This window comes from Bombina bombina, chromosome 6 (genome assembly GCF_027579735.1).
Source record: "Bombina bombina isolate aBomBom1 chromosome 6, aBomBom1.pri, whole genome shotgun sequence".
Classification (NCBI taxonomy): Eukaryota; Metazoa; Chordata; class Amphibia; order Anura; family Bombinatoridae; genus Bombina; species Bombina bombina.
The window spans coordinates 471,944,491-471,957,847 of record NC_069504.1 but is presented as its reverse complement, the minus strand read 5'-3'; the positions used below and the strand labels follow the sequence as shown (position 1 = coordinate 471,957,847).

The 13,357-nt window shown below is 43.0% G+C and overlaps 1 protein-coding gene across 1 annotated transcript in view; it reads left to right on the top strand.

Moving 5' to 3' along the window:
• The window catches only part of KTI12 (KTI12 chromatin associated homolog), a 165,811-nt gene that overhangs the window by 79,708 nt on the left and 72,746 nt on the right, over positions 1–13,357 (top strand). Inside the window, exon 4 of the mRNA XM_053717264.1 lies at positions 12,273–12,325. Within this exon, the coding sequence (XP_053573239.1) occupies positions 12,273–12,325 (53 nt within the window). The remainder of the gene's footprint in view (positions 1–12,272; positions 12,326–13,357) is intronic.

The following is a 13,357-nucleotide window of genomic DNA, read 5'->3' as shown; positions in this document are numbered from 1 at the left end:
TCTAATTCTCCTCAAGTGTCACAACCATTAACGCCCGCACAAGCGACGCCAAGTACTTCTAGTGCGTGTAATTCTTTCACCCTGCAAGATATGGCCGCAGTTATGAATACTACCCTCACTGAGGTTTTATCTAAGCTGCCTAGGTTGCAGGGGAAGCGCAGTAGGTCTGGTGTGAGAACAAATGCTGAGCCCTCTGACGCTTTATTAGCCATATCCGATGTACCCTCACAATGTTCTGAGTTGGGGGTGAGGGATTTGCTGTCTGAGGGAGAGATTTCTGATTCAGGAAAGATGTTCCCTCAGACAGACTCAGATATGACGGCTTTTAAATTTAAACTAGAACACCTCCGCTTATTGCTCAGGGAGGTTTTAGCGACTCTGGATGATTGTGACCCTATTGTAGTTCCAGAGAAATTGTGTAAAATGGACAGATTTCTAGAGGTTCCTGCCTACACTAATGTTTTTCCGGTCCCTAAGAGGATTTCGGACATTGTTACTAAGGAGTGGGATAGACCAGGTATTCCGTTTGCTCCCCCTCCTACTTTTAAGAAAATGTTTCCCGTATCAGACACCATGCGGGACTCGTGGCAGACGGTCCCTAAGGTGGAGGGAGCTATTTCTACCCTGGCTAAGCGTACAACTATACCTATTGAGGACAGTTGTGCTTTCAAAGATCCTATGGATAAAAAATTAGAGGGTCTTCTAAAGAACATATTTGTTCATCAGGGTTTTCTTCTCCAACCTATAGCGTGCATTGTTCCTGTAACTACTGCAGCTGCTTTTTGGTTTGAGGCTCTGGAGGAGGCTCTTCAGGTTGAGACCCCATTAGATGATATTCTGGATAGAATTAGGGCTCTCAAGCTAGCTAATTCTTTCATTACAGATGCCGCTTTTCAACTGGCTAAATTAGCGGCAAAGAATTCAGGTTTTGCCATTTTAGTGCTTAGAGCGTTATGGCTTAAGTCCTGGTCTGCTGATGTGTCATCAAAATCTAAGCTTTTAGCCATCCCTTTCAAGGGTAAGACCCTATTCGGGCCTGAACTGAAAGAGATCATTTCAGACATCACTGGAAGGAAAGGCCATGACCTTCCTCAGGATAAGACAAATAAGATGAGGACCAAACAAAATAATTTTCGTTCCTTTCGAAACTTCAAAGGTGGTCCCTCTACCTCTTCCCCTGCTGCAAAGCAAAAGGGGAATTTTGCTCAATCCAAGTCAGTCTGGAGACCTACCCAGACTTGAAACAAGGGTAAACAGGCCAAGAAGCCCGCTGCTGCCATTAAGACAGCATGAAGGGGTAGCCCCCGATCCGGGACCGGATCTAGTAGGGGGCAGACGTTCTCTCTTTGCTCAGGCTTGGGCAAGAGACGTTCAGGACTCCTGGGCTTTAGAAATCGTAACCCAGGGGTATCTTCTAGATTTCAAAGATTCTCCTCCAAGGGGGAGATTTCATCTTTCTCAATTGTCTGTAAACCAGACAAAAAGAGAGGCGTTCTTACGCTGTGTAGAAGACCTATATACCATGGGAGTGATCTGCCCAGTTCCGAAAACAGAACAGGGGCAGGGGTTCTACTCCAATCTGTTTGTGGTTCCCAAAAAAGAGGGAACCTTCAGACCAATTTTGGATCTCAAGATCCTAAACAAATTCCTCAGAGTCCCATCCTTCAAGATGGAGACCATTCGGACTATTTTACCAATGATCCAGGAGGGTCAATATATGACCACCGTGGACTTAAAGGATGCGTATCTACACATCCCTATCCACAAAGATCATCACCAGTTCCTCAGGTTCGCCTTTCTGGACAAGCATTACCAGTTTGTGGCTCTTCCCTTCGGGTTGGCCACAGCTCCCAGAATTTTCACAAAGGTGCTAGGGTCCCTTCTGGCGGTTTTAGGGCCGTGGGGCATAGCAGTGGCGCCTGATCTGGATGATATCTTAATTCAGGCATCGACTTACCAACTAGCCAAGTCTCACACGGACATCGTGTTGGCTTTTCTAAGATTTCACGGGTGGAAGGTGAATGTAAAAAAGAGTTCACTTATCCCTCTCACAAGAGTTCCATTCCTGGGAACTCTGATAGATTCGGTGGACATGAATATTTTTCTGACGGAGGTCATAAAATCAAAGATTTTAACCACCTGCCGAGCTCTTCATTCCATTCCTCGGCCGTCAGTGGCTCAGTGTATGGAGGTAATCGGACTAATGGTAGCGGCAATGGACAGTTCCGTTTGCTCGCTTGCATCTCAGACCACTGCAACTATGCATGCTCAAACAGTGGAATGGGGATTATGCAGATTTATCTCCTCAGATAAATCTGGATCAAGAGACCAGAGACTCTCTTCTTTGGTGGTTGTCACAGGATCATCTGTCCAAGGGAATGTGTTTCCGCAGGCCAGCATGGGTCATAGTGACGACGGACGCCAGCCTATTGGGCTGGGGTGCAGTCTGGAATTCCCTGAAAGCACTGGGTTTGTGGACTCAGGAGGAGGCTCTCCTCCCGATAAATATTCTAGAACTGAGAGCGATATTCAACGTTCTTCAGGAGTGGCCTCAGCTGGCTTCGGCCAGATTCATAAGATTCCAGTCGGACAATATCACGACTGTAGCATATATCAATCATCAGAGGGGAACAAAGAGTTCTCTAGCGATGATAGAGGTTACCAAAATAATTCGATGGGCAGAGACTCACTCTTGCCATCTATCAGCAATCTATATCCCAGGAGTAGAGAACTGGGAGGAGGATTTTCTAAGTCGTCAGACTTTTCATCCGGGGGAGTGTTTGCACAATTGATTCAGCAATGGGGCACACCAGAATTGGATCTGATGGCGTCTCGTCAGAACGCCAAACTTCCTTGTTACGGGTCCAGGTCAAGGGATCCTCAGGCAGTACTGATAGATGCTCTAGCAGTACCCTGGTCGTTCAACCTGGCTTATGTGTTTCCACCATTTCCTCTCCTTCCTCGTTTGATTGCCAGAATCAAACAGGAGAGAGCTTCAGTGATTTTGATAGCACCTGCGTGGCCATGCAGGACTTGGTATGCAGACCTGGTAGACATGTTATCTCTTCCACCATGGACTCTGCCACTGAGACAGGACCTTCTGATTCAAGGTCCGTTCCAGCATCCAAATCTAGTTTCTCTGCGGCTGACTGCTTGGAGATTGAACGCTTGATTTTATCCAAGCGGGGTTTCTCTCAGTCGGTCATAGATACCTTGATTCAGGCTCGAAAGCCTGTCACTAGGAAAATTTATCATAAGATATGGCGTAAATATCGTTATTGGTGCGAATCCAAAGGCTACTCATGGAGTAAGATCAGGATTCCTAGGATTTTGTCCTTTCTCCAAGAAGGATTGGAGAAGGGGCTATCAGCTAGTTCCTTAAAGGGACAGATATCTGCTTTATCAATTCTACTGCACAAGCATCTGGCAGATGCTCCAGACGTTCAGTCGTTCTGTCAGGCTTTAGTTAGAATCAAGCCTTTGCTTAAACCGGTTGCTCCGCCATGTAGTTTGAATTTAGTTCTTAAAGTTCTTCAAGGGGTTCCGTTTGAACCTATGCATTCCATAGATATTAAGCTTCTATCTTGGACAGTTCTGTTTTTAGTTGCTATCTCTTTGGCTTGAAGAGTTTCTGAACTATCTGCATTGCAATGCGACTCGCCTTATCTTGTTTTCCATGCTGATAAGGTGGTTTTGCGTACCAAACCTGGATTCCTTCCTAAGGTTGTTACTAATAGGAATATCAATCAGGAAATTGTTGTTCCTTCTCTGTGTCCTAATCCTTCCTCTAAGAAGGAGCGTCTGTTGCACAACTTGGACGTGGTTCGTGCTTTGAATTTTACTTGCAAGCAACCAAAGATTTCCGTCAAACATCTTCTTTGTTTGTTGTCTATTCTGGATAACGTCAAAAAGGTCAAAAAGCTACGGCTACCTCTCTTTCTTTTTGGCTGAAAAGCATCATCCGTTTGGCATACGAGACTGCTGGACAGCAACCTCCTGAAAGGATTACAGCTCACTCTACTAGAGCGGTGGCTTCCACTTGGGCTTTTAAAAATGATGCTTCTGTTGAACAGATTTGTGAGGCTGCGACTTGGTCTTCGCTTCATACCTTTTCCAAATTTTACAAATTTGATACTTTTGCTTCTTCGGAGGCTATTTTTGGGAGAAAAGTTCTTCAAGCAGTGGTGCCTTCTGTTTAACCATCTGTCTTGTCCCTCCCGTTCATCCGTGTCCTGTAGCTTTGGTATTGTATCCCACAAGTAAAGGATGAATCCGTGGACTCGTCGTACCTTATAGAAGAAAAGTAAATTTATGCTTACCTGATAAATTAATTTCTTCTATGGTACGACGAGTCCACGGCCCGCCCTGTCATTTTAAGACAGATTATATTTTTTTGATTTTAAACTTCAGTCACCTCTGCACCTTGTAGTTTCTCCTTTTTCTTCCTGTACCTTCGGTCGAATGACTGGGGGGGTGGAGCTAAGGGAGGAGCTATATAGACAGCTCTGCTGTGGTGCTCTTTTCCACTTCCTGTTAGCAGGAGGATAATATCCCACAAGTAAAGGATGAATCCGTGGACTCGTCGTACCATAGAAGAAATTAATTTATCAGGTAAGCATAAATTTACTTTTCTCCTACATTGGTGTATCCGGTCCACGGCTTCATCCTTACTTGTGGGATATTCTCAATCCCTACAGGAAGTGGCAAAGAGAGCACACAGCAAAGCTGTCCATATAGCTCCCCTCAGGCTCCGCCCCCCCCAGTCATTCTCTTTGCCGCTCTAACTAGTAGCATCTCCACGGGGGTGGTAAAGAGTATGTGGTGTTAGTTGTAGTTTTTTATTTCTTCTATCAAGAGTTTGTTATTTTAAAATAGTGCCGGCTTGTACTATTTACTCTGAAGCAGAAAGTGATGAAGATTTCTGCTGAGAGGATTATGATTTTAGCACCAGTAACTAAAATCCATTGCTGTTCCCACGCAAGACTGTTGAATACCAGAGAACATCAGTTGGGGGGAACAGTTTGCAGGCTTAACTGCTTCAGGTATGATCAGTCATTTTTCTAACAAGACCATGTAATGCTAGAAGACTGTCAGAAATTCCCTCAGGGATAGGTAAGCCATTTTTCTTAGACTCTGTATAAAATGATGGCTTATATTAAGGGCTCTATGCTGGTTGACACTATTGTGGGCTTAATCGATTGCTTTTTAGCATGTTTTCAGTATAAATAAGGTGTTTTTTTCAGACTTTAAAACACTTTTGGGGTTTAATTTGCGCCTGGCACTTATTTGGACACCTAATCTAGTCAGAAAGGCCCCTCCACTCTGGAATGAAGAGGGAGGAGGCCTCATTTTCGCGCCTCAATTGCGCAGTTGTTTTGACTAGGCAGTCCATGCAGCTTCACGTGGGGAGTCCAGAGACATTAGCAGGGACTTCAGAGAGGCTTATTTCCTACTTAAATAATCCCTAAGGAAGGTAAAAGCCACAGTAAAGCTGTGGCATTGTACTGTATTGTTTTTAATCGGTTAACTGCTGTTATTAGCTCCGGTTTGGGCATTAAGGGGTTAATTGATCTGAAAATTTGTGTGCAATCTTTTCAAAGCATTAAGACACTGTGGTGAAAATTTCATTAAAATCGGATGTTTATTTGATGGTTTTTTGATGTTTCCGTAATAAAGTGTGCACTTTTATTATTTAAAGACACAGTAACGTTTTTGTCAAAAATAATTTTTATTGCATTGAAGTTCTGTTTAAGTCTGTCAAACATGTCTGACCCTTCAGATAGCCTATGTTCTGTATGTGTAAAGGCCAAGGCGGTTCCCCCATTAAATTTATGTGTGAAGTGTGCCATAGCGTCCAAACAGCTTAAGGACCGTTCAATCACGCTTAAAAATGAAGCCCAAGATGATTCTTTAGATGAAGGTAGTGAGGATAGCCCGCTTTCCCCTCCTTCTGTGTCAACACCAGCTATGCCCGCGCAAGCGATGCCCAGTACATCTAGCGCTCCAATTGCTATTACTATGCAACAGCAGCAGTGATGGATAATTCTCTCGCAGCATTTTTATCCAAACTGCCAGCTTTTCCAAGGAAGCGTGATTGCTCAGTTTTAAATACAGAAAATGAGCAAGCAGACGCAGAGGATAATTTGACTTGGCGGTGAGGGAGGGCCTGTCTGAGGGAGAAATTTCTGACACAGGAAAAGTTTCTCAACAGGCAGAGCCTGATACCATAGCATTTAAATTTAAGCTAGAACACCTCCGCGCCCTACTTAAGGAGGTCCTAGCTACTCTGGATGACTGTGAACCTTTGGTGGTCCCAGAAAAATTGTGTAAAATGGACAAATTCTTAGAGGTCCCAGTACACACTGATGCGTTTCCGATACCCAAGAGGGTGGCGGATATAGTGACTAGGGAGTGGGAGAGACCAGGTGTACCTTTTGTTCCCCCCCCTATATTTAAGAAAATGTTCCCCATTGTTGGACCCCAGAAAGGACGCGTGGCAGACGGTCCCTAAGGTGGAGGGGGCAGTTTCAACACAAGCTAAACGCACGACTATACCAATAGAAGATAGTTGCGCTTTCAAAGATCCTATGGATAAAAAATTAGAAGGTTTGCTTAAGAAAATTTTTGCCCAACAAGGTTTTCTTCTTCAACCAATTTCTTGCATTATTCCTGTAACCACGGCAGCGTCCTTTTGGTTTAAGGAATTAGAAAACTCGCTCCAGAAGGAGACTTCATATGATGAAGTCATGGACAGAATTCACGCCCTGAAGTTGGCTAATGCCTTCATTACAGATGCCGCTTTTCAGTTAGCTAAATTAGCGGCGAAAAATTCAAGTTTTGCAATCGTGGCGCGCAGAGCGCTTTGGCTAAAATCTTGGTCGGCGGATGTGTCGTCCAAAACAAAATTGCTTAATATTCCTTTCAAGGGTAAGACCCTATTCGGGCCAGAGTTGAAAGAAATTATTTCGGATATCACTGGGGGAAAGGGCCATGCCCTCCCACAAGATAGACCTTTCAAAGCTAAAAATAAGTCTAATTTTCGTTCCTTTCGCAATTTCAGGAACGGACCTGCTTCTACCTCTACAGCCACTAAGCAAGAGGGTAACGCATCCCAGCCCAAACCAGCATGGAAACCATTGCAAGGCTGGAACAAAGGTAAACAGGCCAAGAAGCCTGCTGCTGCTACCAAGACAGCATGAAAGGTTAGCCCCCGATCCGGGACCGGATCTAGTAGGGGGCAGACTTTCTCTCTTTGCTCAGGCTTGGGCAAGAGATGTTCCGGACCCCTGGGCACTAGAAATTGTCTCTCAGGGGTATCTTCTAGAGTTCAAGGACTTTCCTCCAAAGGGAAGGTTCCACATGTCTCGCTTATCTTTAGACCAGATAAAGAGACAGGCATTCTTACATTGCGTAGAAGACCTTTTAAAAATGGGAGTGATACACCCAGTTCCAACAGCAGAACAAGGGCTAGGTTTTTACTCAAACCTGTTTGTAGTTCCCAAAAAGGAAGGAACTTTCAGGCCAATTCTGGATTTAAAAATCCTAAACAAATTCCTCAGAGTTCCATCATTCAAAATGGAAACCATTCGAACAATTTTACCAATGATCCAGGAGGGTCAATATATGACTACCGTGGACTTAAAGGATGCGTACCTGCATATTCCTATCCACAAAGATCACCATCAGTTCCTAAGGTTCGCCTTTCTGGACAAGCATTACCAGTTCGTGGCTCTTCCCTTCGGATTGGCCACTGTTCCCAGAATTTTCACAAAGGTGCTAGGGTCCCTTCTAGCGGTGCTAAGGCCAAGGGGCATTGCAGTAGCACCTTACCTAGACGACATTTTAATACAAGCGTCGTCCTTTCACAAGACAAAGGCTCATACGGACATTGTTCTAGCCTTTCTAAGGTCTCACGGGTGGAAGGTGAACATAGAAAAGAGTTCTCTGTCCCCGTTCACAAGGGTTCCCTTCCTGGGAACAATAATAGACTTGGTAGAAATGAAAATCTTTCTGACGGAGGTCAGGAAGTTAAAACTTTTGAACACCTGTCGAGTTCTTCAATCCATTCCACAACCCTCCATAGCTCAGTGCATGGAGGCAATAGGACTAATGGTTGCGGCAATGGACGTGGTTCCCTTTGCTCGAATTCATTTAAGACCATTGCAACTGTGCATGCTCAAACAGTGGAATGGGGATTATGCAGATTTGTCTCCCCAGATACAAATGGACCAGAAAACCAGAGACTCACTCCTCTGGTGGTTGTCTCAGGATCACCTGTCTCAGGGAATGAGTTTCCGCAGACCGGAGTGGATCATTGTCACGACCGACGCCAGCCTCTTAGGCTGGGGTGCGGTCTGGGAGTCCCTGAAAGCTCAGGGTCTATGGTCTCGGGAAGAATCTCTTCTCCCGATAAACATTTTGGAATTGAGAACGATATTCAATGCGCTCCAGGCATGGCCTCAACTTTCGGAGGCCAAATTTATCAGATTTCAGTCGGACAACATGACGACTGTAGCGTACATCAATCATCAGGGGGGAACAAAGAGTTCCCTGGCGATGAGGGAGGTATCCAAGATCATCAGATGGGCAGAGGATCACTCCTGCCATCTATCAGCAATTCACATCCCAGGAGTGGACAACTGGGAAGCGGATTATCTGAGTCGTCAGACTTTCCATCCGGGGGAGTGGGAACTTCACCCGGAGGTTTTTGCCCAGTTAACTCAACTATGGGGCATTCCAGATCTGGATCTGATGGCGTCACGTCAGAACTCCAAAGTTCCACGTTACGGGTCCAGGTCCAGGGATCCCAAGGCGACATTAGTAGATGCCTTAGTGGCGCCTTGGTCGTTCAATCTAGCTTATGTCTTTCCACTGTTTCCTCTTCTCCCCCGGCTAGTAGCCAGGATCAAACAGGAGAAGGCTTCGGTAATTCTCATAGCTCCTGCGTGGCCACGCAGGACTTGGTATGCAGACCTGGTGAATATGTCATCGGTTCCACCATGGAAGCTACCTTTGAGGCAGGACCTTCTAATTCAAGGTCCATTCGAACATCCAAACCTAGTTTCTCTGCAACTGACTGCTTGGAGATTGAACGCTTGATTCTAGCGAAGCGTGGGTTTTCGGAATCAGTTATAGATACTCTGATCCAGGCTAGAAAGCCTGTCACCAGGAAGATTTACCATAAGATATGGCGGAAATATCTTTGCTGGTGTGAATCCAAGGGTTACTCATGGAGTAAAATTAGGATTCCAAGGATACTATCTTTTCTCCAAGAAGGATTGGAGAAAGGTTTATCAGCTAGTTCCTTAAAAGGACAGATATCTGCCCTGTCTGTTTTGTTACACAAGCGTCTGGCAGCCGTGCCAGATGTTCAGGCGTTTGTACAGGCTTTAGTCAGAATCAAGCCTGTCTACAGACCTGTGGCTCCTCCATGGAGCCTAAATTTAGTTCTTTCAGTTCTTCAAGGGGTTCCGTTTGAACCTCTACATTCCATAGATATTAAGTTACTATCTTGGAAAGTTTTGTTTTTGGTTGCTATTTCTTCTGCTAGAAGAGTTTCTGAATTGTCTGCTTTGCAGTGTAATTCATCTTATCTGGTGTTCCATGCAGATAAGGTTGTTTTGCGTACCAAACCTGGTTTTCTTCCGAAAGTGGTTTCTAATAAGAATATTAACCAGGAAATCATTGTTCCTTCTCTGTGTCCTAATCCAGCTTCTAAGAAGGAACGACTGTTACACAATCTTGATGTGGTTCGTGCTTTAAAATTCTATTTACAAGCGACTAAAGATTTCAGACAAACATCATCCTTGTTTGTTGTCTATTCTGGTAAGAGGAGAGGTCAGAAAGCGACTGCTACCTCTCTTTCCTTCTGGCTGAAAAGCATCATCAGATTGGCTTATGAGACTGCTGGACAGCAGCCTCCTGAACGAATTACAGCTCATTCCACCAGAGCTGTGGCTTCCACATGGGCTTTCAAGAATGAGGCTTCTGTTGAACAGATTTGTAAGGCAGCGACTTGGTCTTCACTGCATACATTCACCAAATTTTACAAATTCGATACTTTTGCTTCTTCGGAGGCTATTTTTGGGAGAAAGGTTTTACAAGCAGTGGTGCCTTCCGTTTAGGTTACCTGACTTGTTCCCTCCCTTCATCCGTGTCCTAAAGCTTTGGTATTGGTTCCCACAAGTAAGGATGAAGCCGTGGACCGGATACACCAATGTAGGAGAAAACAGAATTTATGTTTACCTGATAAATTTCTTTCTCCTACGGTGTATCCGGTCCACGGCCCACCCTGGCATTTGGTCAGGTTTAATTTTATTTTTGTTAACTACAGTCACCACTGCACCCTATGGTTCTCCTTTTTCTCCTAACCGTCGGTCGAATGACTGGGGGGGCGGAGCCTGAAGGGAGCTATATGGACAGCTTTGCTGTGTGCTCTCTTTGCCACTTCCTGTAGGGATTGAGAATATCCCACAAGTAAGGATGAAGCCGTGGACCGGATACACCGTAGGAGAAAGAAATTTATCAGGTAAACATAAATTCTGTTTTTTTATTTTTCATATAATATGTGCTTTGCAAAAATGGTATCAATTTGTATGGTTGTATGCATCGCATTTCTTTTATCAATTTATGCTTTTTATGTAATTAGTGTTTTGATACTATGTTTTTAGGCTATTCGTTAAATATTAAGCTGCACTGTTCAGCACAGCTGTGGTTTCCCTTGTGGGAATCTCTTGGTTGTACTATATTGTCTATTAAAGGGATTAGGGACCCTTTATTTATATTCACCACTTTTGTATAAAAAAGTTACAGCGCAGGGACAATTTTCAATTTTTGATTTTTTGACTGAGTTGGTCCATTGTGGCAGATAGGAAGAGGATGAGCTGTGGGATTGTCAACAGGGAGGTTGAAATCCCTAAGTATGAGTGCAGGGGTGTCTGAGGAGAGGAAATAAGGTATCCAAACAGCAAAGTGATCTAGAAATTGAGTTGAGGAGCCAGGTGGGCGGTATATAACTGTAATACGTAAAGAGTGGGAAGAGAATACACAAATCATGTGAGTTTCGAAGGAAGAAAATGTGAGGGAAGCGATGGGTTGTATTTGTCTGTTTCCAGACCTAGGGGTGTGGCTTAAGTTGAGACCCCTGTGTCATAATGCAGCAGGGGAGGCTGTGTCTGAAGGAGAGAGCCAGGTTTCTGTGAGAGCCAGAAGGTTGAGGGAGTGATTGCATTGCTGCTGTTGACGATATGCACATATTCTGTTTAACAAAGGTACCAAAGAGAACAAAGTCAATTTGATAACAGAAGTGATAATAGTTTAATTATGACTTTCCTATCCCTTTAAGCAGTCAGTATGGCTACATTTTAAAGTTACATGCTTTATCTGAATCATAATAGTTTAATTATGACTTCCCTATCCCTTTAAGCAACCAGTGTGGCTAAATTATACTATTATTATTTATGTGCTTGTTTTGGGGTGGATTGGAGTGGGCGGAACTATGCAAACCATAAATGGGAATGGCTTTACTGCATAGTGTCCCTGGAAATTGTATGTGTATGTGCCTAATTTACCACAGCAAAGAAAAGTGTGATAAACATTCACATTTATTTCATGTGTACAGATATTTTACAATGCAATGCTAACTTCTTTTTTTTTTCTTTGTAAATATACAAGAGTGACTTTATTGTTCCCTTCATTATTATTTGAAACATTTAAAGGTTTACGTACCAATCCCATTAGTAGAGGCGTGATAACTGCTTTGCACATGTTTTTACTGTGTTTCAAATTAAAGGCCATTCCAGTCCAATCCAAAAACATTTTCAATGAGTTTTGGCTGTATCTTATTCTAACGAGAAAAGCTTGTAACTTCTTTGTTTATACACCATATATACAATACAGAGCTGCACAGACTTCTTTATCAACCAAGTGCAGGTTGGAAGTGCAGAGTTTTTTTTATTACATGTGCTTTTAGAGCAATATACAGTAAAATGTCTTTATTCTCTTTGTCCTGTTGTATCACACATGGTTTTAAAAGACTCTTTGAGACCCTTGTTCAGTGTCTTGTAGGGTGAGTGTAATGATATTCATCAGATCTGTGATTATTATGGTCCTTATTCAGAAAATTATTTTGGTCCATTTTATGTTCAGGGCAAATACAACTAAAGCAACATCAGACGCAGGAATATCCGTTCTCTGGCTAAATTTGCGTTGGATTTGCCTTTAACACTAAACACCACATAACCTTGTGATTGTTATATTTTATTCTAATGTAGGAAGTTGAATAAGGAAGATATTGTGATTCTGGATTCACTAAACTATATAAAAGGTAAGTTATGAGCATCTCACACAGTGTTTTACTCACTTTCACATTATAGAATTCATGCTTTCCTGTGTGTTTTTCTGTAATTTCCTTATACAGAATATCTTTCATGGATGGTTTGGCAATGAAAGAGTTAGTGTCTAGGGAAAAAAATGTTCTGTCCCCACAAAGCTGCTTTATAAATAATCCACTATGTCCATCCCATCTTTATCGCACAACCTGCATCTCAATTACCAGTGCATTAATTATTTAATGCAATTAAACATTCAGAAAGAAGTTTCTTCTCTCTTTCATTTGCAAGTGTCACAGACATTGTTTTTCCCTCTGAGGAAAGCTGGACTGTTTCCTTTGACTAAAATAGCAGTAATGGTACAGTTAATTGGATTGTCACCTACAACAATGACAAAAAGATTGTTTCAGTTTAGCTGCAGAGGGAAAAAAGGTGACAGTGACTGATGAATTGAGAAGTTTATATCACATAATTAAAGGGATCCGGATCACAAAAAAGAGGGCGCCTCCTAGTATAATACTACGAGTGTAACCAACAATGGTAAATCTTGAGAGATAAAATATACTCACAAAATGAGCAGTACCAATGTGCTAAGTGACGCAGGCTGAGATATCACAGTTTCCCAGCGAATTGATCCTCAAGACGATGTAGGGGCTCGGGAGTGCCCAGAAAATATCCACAAAAAAAACTCAGGCTTCCATAAAGTTCAGCAAACTTTTATTAAAACCAGTAATATAAAACCAATGGGTATGCACATTACCCAAAGTGTTTAAAAGCAAGGTTACCAACAGCTTGTGCAGATTCAGTGATCTTACTAGTCACCACATTTGTGTTTATATATCTAAATTATTATTTTAGCTTTCTAAGCGCCCCCTAGAGTTGGACACGTGAGTGTTTCAACAGGTTTGGTTAGTTATAATTAAAGGGATGTTGCACTCAATGTTTTTTATGCATGTACAAAAGAATAGCAGATAAACATCATAAAATCATTTGTCTTAAAAAGATGAGAAAAATGCACTGTTAAAGTA